The 5982-nt window shown below is 33.5% G+C and overlaps 1 protein-coding gene across 2 annotated transcripts; it reads left to right on the forward strand.

Annotated features, from left to right (window-relative positions):
* The first annotated feature begins 1952 nt into the window (after positions 1-1952).
* LOC130976345 (uncharacterized) lies at positions 1953-5741 on the forward strand. 2 transcript variants are annotated; one of them, XM_057901194.1, is made up of 5 exons: positions 1953-2684; positions 2924-3186; positions 3344-3481; positions 4560-4808; positions 5246-5741. In XM_057901194.1, exons 1-5 carry the CDS (start codon positions 2078-2080, stop codon positions 5357-5359), a joined length of 1371 nt encoding a protein of 456 aa, XP_057757177.1. In that variant the 5' UTR covers positions 1953-2077; the 3' UTR covers positions 5360-5741. The 2 variants fall into 2 exon arrangements, with proteins under 2 accessions (XP_057757177.1, XP_057757178.1); XM_057901195.1 differs by having other exon boundaries at positions 4569-4808.
* The last annotated feature ends 241 nt before the right edge of the window (positions 5742-5982 follow it).

Consider the following 5982-nt stretch of genomic DNA (forward strand, 5'->3'; position numbering starts at 1 on the left):
AGGGAGAAATGAAAAAATATTTGTGATGGTAAATTTTTTTAGGCATAAATTTTTTAATATTAACTATAAAATTGTACTTAGTAGTCTGTTTATTCTCTTCTTATATTATTTATTTATGTATAATTAAATTTGTTTACCTTAATTGTTTGATTTAGACGAAGAAAAATTAAAGATAAAAATATTAAAGAATAGGATGATGGAAATTTGGAAATCATGTAGAGAAAATTTAGAACAATTCTTCTTATCTTGGATTTTGCTTTTTCAATTTTTCTTCTTCCGCAATAGTAATAGTAATAGATTGATAGTAAATGAAAATAGCAATTAATTTGATTTAATTTTATAAAGGGAATGTATGAGGAGCTAATAGAATATTTACATAATATATACAATGGAGGTTTATGGAATATTAGAGATATAACTATTAGTATTATTTTTTTCTATTAACTGAAATTTTTGGGATGAGTGATATTATGACATGAGGGAAGATGTTTATTATTCATAGTATTCAGATAGTTATTCTGAATAATATGAGGAATGTTTATTTTATAACTCATTAGTCCATTATACACATTGTACAAATAGTCTATTATCTCCTTACCGGAATCCTTTTATAAATATATCTTATCAACATTTATTTATGTATATCAGATATTATATGATTTTATGTGATCAATCGTTAACGCAAACTATTAATTCATTAAAAAAAAAACATAATTAATTTAATTAAAAAAATCATTAAAAGACGAATTTGATCATTAGTTTATTTTAAAATAGCGCTAACATGTTTTAGAAACAATATCATTAACTAGATGCTATAATGATCCCTTAGATTTAGGATTTTTACCAATTTAATTTCTAAAATTTCAATTGCAATGTTATGATTTTTGAAATTAAGTTCCAAGCACTATAGTGATTCCTCAACCTCTGGTAGATGCTAACTCTTCAAACTCATCATTGTCATTGCTTAGGCTATGTAGGAGGTGCTAATTCATCACTATGGGAGTGCAAGTTTTGAGTTAATTACCAATTTGATACTAAAAAAATTTACACGCGGAAGAAAAAAATTTTAAAAGATGTTATCGACAAAATAATCTCTAAATTATTTAAAAATGCAATAAAAATAATTAATAAATATTATATTTTTTAATAAATAACAAAAAAATTTTATTTAGCAAATAAATTATCTATTTAATCCGAATTTTTATTGCAATATTTTAATAAATATTTTAAAAATACAAAAAAAATTCGGAACAAAATTTCATTTTTAGAGCTTTTATTTTTTAAAATAATGTAATTATTCACAATAAAGTACTTTTTAAAAAAAATTATTTGACACAAAATTAATGAAGTTTAAGAATTAACAAAAATCTTATTTTCTTAGTAATATTTATAAAAAATTATATTAAAATTTAATTTTTAAATATATATTTAATATATAATTTTTTATTATATTTTTAATTTTTAAATTTATTTGTCGTTAATATTTTTTAAAATTATTTTTATCAATAAAATAAAATTTTCGATACCGCATAATCGCATTTTTTCCCAAGGTCCATTTATGCATTTGTCAAGTTAGTGTATAAAAAAAATAAAATATTAAATTAGTCTTTTACGTGTAAATTTAATCATGTTTTAGTTTTTAAATTTTAAAGTATCATATTTAAATTAAAAAATAATTGATTTAATTTTAATGTAATCCGATAATAAAATTAATGTTACTGTTATATCAAACGTAAATGCAAGGCTATCGTCACTTATATTGTAAAATAATTCTCCTCGGTAATAGAAAAGGTTGGTTATATAAATTGTTCATATCTAAAATTAAATTTTGTTAATTATTTAACATTAATTTCATGGCAAAAATACATTAAAATTAAATAATTTTTTTTAAATTTAAATAAGAGCCTTCAAAAATCAAAACCAAATAAAATTAAATCCATAGATACCAATGTAGTAGTACACCCAAAAAGGATGGAAAGAACACTGCGGTGACGTGAACTAGATTAGAATTTGGACCAAACTAGGGAAAGCAATTTAGTCAGAGCAGAGATTGAGGTGATCAGACTGCGTGAATCCGATGATGGAATCCAATACCAGAAGCATCCCACGCCTACCAATCCTCCTCCTTCTTCTTCTACTCTCCATAGCAATCACCACTCAATCATCATCGTCATCAGAATCAGAAAGCATCATATCGCGCTTCCAGCAATACCTCCGAATCAACACGGCCCACCCCATCCCTAACTACCACGAAGCAGCCAACTTCTTGAAATCGCAGGCCGACTCCCTTTCCCTCCAATCCCAAACCATCGAGTTAGTCAACGCCAAGCCCATCGTCCTCATCAAGTGGCCCGGCTCCCAGCCCGACCTCCCCTCCATCCTCCTCTACTCCCACACCGATGTCGTCCCCGCCGAGCACGACAAGTGGGCCCACCATCCCTTCGGGGCCCACATCGAGCCCGATAACGGCCGCATATACGCCAGAGGCTCCCAGGACATGAAGTGCGTCGGTATGCAATACCTCGAAGCCGTCCGCCGCCTCAAGAACTCAGGCTTCCAACCCCTTCGCTCCGTTTACCTCGCTTTCGCCCCCGACGAGGAGATTGGCGGCCACGACGGCGCCGAGAAGTTCTCCCAGTCCGAGATTTTCGACCAGCTCAACGTTGGCGTCGTGCTTGATGAAGGTAATTCAATTCAATTTAAATTTGTGGCATCAGAACTCGTATTTGGTTGATACTCTTGATAGATTAGGCGACACGGGTTAGGGTAGTATGCATGAGGTTCTAGCCTTCCAGGTTCACTTCAAACTTCAAACTTCATATTCCTATTGTAATCAAAATAATTCGACTCAAATTCGTTGTGAAAGGACTAGTAATTGATTGATAGATACGTACATACATGTAAATGTGGTGTTGGGCGGCAGGGTTGGCGTCGCCGGATGAGAAGTACAGGGCGTTTTATGCTGAGAGGTGCCCGTGGTGGTTGATAATTAAGGCTGTTGGGGCGCCCGGGCATGGAGCCAAGCTCTATGACAACTCTGCCATGGAGAATCTCTTGAAGAGTATTGAGAACATCAGAAGGTTCCGAGCCTCGCAGTTCGACCTGGTCAAGGCTGGATTGAAGGCCGAAGGGGATGTTGTTTCTGTTAATATGGTCTTTCTTAAGGCTGGAACTCCTTCCCCGACGGTAAGTCGAGTGATGCGTCATACTTGTATGGATGTAGTGAATTTTACTTCACTTTTCTTACCACTGCTGACTTTGGTAAAAGGAATTGTTATTTGGTGTTTTTGAAGATCTAATCTGATGTATCATTGTATTGTATCTGCCATGTGGTGTCATACAGGGATTTGTCATGAATCTGCAGCCATCCGAAGCAGAGGCTGGATTTGATATTAGGGTGCCACCAACTGCTGATCCAGAATCACTGGAGAGACGAATTGCTGAAGAATGGGCACCTGCATCGCGAAACATGTCATTCAGTGTAATTTGCTATTTGTCCCCTCCTTGCTTTATATTAACTGCCACATGAATACACTTGCTACTTTCATGGTTCATGGTTAGATCCAAAAAAAAAGAAATTAGTCAAATAAAATTGATCTGCTGAAAATTACCATCTTTGAAAGAGCCTTAAAATGTGGAGGAGTTCATTATAAACTAGAAGTTTTATAGAAATGTCGATTATTCTGAAATATGTAGGTAATACAACTTAAAAAGCCTCCTAAAGACGAGAAACAAAACCACCAAACTTTTTTTACTTTATTTTACATAGTATATAAACGTTATTGCCGAGCATTCATCTATTGGCTTGCAGTTTTGAATGGTTATATAATAGTTATTTGGTAATTAACAACCGTATTCTTGGTTTTTGTTAATTGAAGTATGCTGTGCATTATTCGTTACAAGTCGTGTTATGTGTTAGGAAGCTCTCCTCCGTGACAGTTGATTCAATTTTATTTTTCTCACCAAATTCAGAGTGCTTCAAGCTTCTGCCTTCTGCAGCTGCTTTCCTTATTTGATTTGTGTATGTATGTGTGTACGGGAGGGTGCCTTTACATCATATATACTTCAGTTGGCTATTTGTTGACATTGCTTTGTGATTACTGTGGTCAGCTTTTTGCTTATGTTCTATAACAAATAGGAAAAAATTATAGACCAAAATGAAATATGTCAATATTAATAAATCTATGATTGTTTTGACCTTTAACTGTTCCAAACTAAATGGAAGAGCCGAAGGCTTCCAGGTATGTTGTTAGAATGATAAAGGGAGAAAAACAGAAAGCTGCATGTTAAATTTTATTATTATTATTATTATTATTATTATTGTTATTATTATTATTATTATTATTTTTGTGTCAACCTGTAAGTTAAATTTTAAAACTACTTATCAGCATCCCCTTTTTAAAGGTCATGATATGTATGAGAATTATTGGAATGGACTTTAAAGGGATAGTTGCAAACTGTCACTCTGCTTTGATTAGCAATGGCCATATGTGTGAAAACCTGATCGATTGTTTACATGCCATTTGAGTTTTGAGAATATGTTAATTAATATCTTGTAGCTTGGACAGTTCAAACAGAAGGTATCTGTGCATGATAAGTTTGGAAAACCAGTTCTCACAAAAACTGACAATTCCAATCCATGGTGGACTCTGTTAGAGAATGCCATCGAAAAGGCTGGTGGAAAACTTGGTAAGCCAGAGGTCTTTCCTGCCTCCACCGATGCACGCTACTTCCGTGACCGTGGATTGCCAGCAATTGGGTTCTCACCTATGGCAAACACCCCTATTCTACTCCATGATCACAATGAGGTGATTCCTTTAGGTTTGATCATTTTGCTATTATTATGCTTATCTGCACAAGTGATACCATCATATGTGTATATATATATATATAGAGAGAGAGAGAGAGAGAGAGAATAATTTATCTCCCCTTATTTAAATCCGAGGCTTGCTTTAAGCCCTTATAAGGGTTTTTTGAAGATGTATAAGGGTTTTTATGAAGATGAGATGCATTAGCCCTATAATAATAAAACAGTGGTGACTTATTGTGTTTGCTGGTTTTAGTTATATATCTACATAGATGTCGATCAATATATGACCACCTTATATATATAGGTGTTCTGAGATTTGTTTTGCCTTTTGTTGAATCCTAAGTAATTTCATTCTTATGAAGTCCTCACTCTGTATTGTAACTACAATGTTTTGTTGTTTATCTTTGAGTTGAGCATTATTTTTGCTTTTTGCAGTTTTTAAGCAAAGATGAATACTTGAAAGGAATAGAGATCTATGAGTCGATAATAAAGGCGTATGCATCCTTCGAAGGTAATGGAAGTGATGGAGGTTCCAGAGATGAGTTATGAGCAACTCATGTCATGTGGCACTTTCCACTGTCGACCACTGTCTTTCTGCCTTCTCCGTCGTGTAACATTACGTTTATTGAGTAATATCGGTCTGAGATAATGACATGATAGCCAAATGACTCTGCTAATATTTTCAATGATTTGCCCCAAGCATCCTTGGACCTTGGAGAAGACTGTTCCATACAGTTACATGTTCTGAGGCTTTCCAGCTCAAGAGTGTTACTTTGTGCTCAAAACTCAAAAGGGCGTTTTCAACTCTGATATTTATCATCACAAGGGCTATTGTCTAGATATAGTATATACTCAAAATGTTATTTCAGCGTTCTGTCTCTGTATTGGGTTCCCTGTGATTATATTTTCGGTTTATGCATCTGCGTTTTCATGATAATGGACTTTTTTTTTTTTTTTAGAGAAACAGCAATTTCAGTTTCACATGTTAACCGAAATTACTTTTGTAGCGAACACCCAATACAATTCTTCAACATTCAGTATCGGACAAAGTGGGGCTTTGGTTTTTTAAAGTAGAGTGACAGTTAGCTCTTCAAAGATTTCGATTTCACACTAATTAATTCTTGAAGAAGAAAAAAAAAAAGTACTAATTAAGTCAACGGAGAGTGTGAAAC

This window comes from Arachis stenosperma, chromosome 4 (genome assembly GCF_014773155.1).
Source record: "Arachis stenosperma cultivar V10309 chromosome 4, arast.V10309.gnm1.PFL2, whole genome shotgun sequence".
Taxonomy (NCBI): domain Eukaryota; kingdom Viridiplantae; phylum Streptophyta; class Magnoliopsida; order Fabales; family Fabaceae; genus Arachis; species Arachis stenosperma.

What these genes read in the sequence shown, in the direction of transcription:
- LOC130976345 (XM_057901194.1), top strand. Translation starts at nt 2,078, where the DNA reads ATGATGGAATCCAATACCAGAAGCATCCCACGCCTACCAATCCTCCTC. An exon ending in TGGCGTCGTGCTTGATGAAG is followed by an intron (nt 2,685 to 2,923) that starts GTAATTCAATTC and finishes GTTGGGCGGCAG; the next exon opens with GGTTGGCGTCGCCGGATGAG. An exon ending in CGCGAAACATGTCATTCAGT is followed by an intron (nt 3,482 to 4,559) that starts GTAATTTGCTAT and finishes AATATCTTGTAG; the next exon opens with CTTGGACAGTTCAAACAGAA.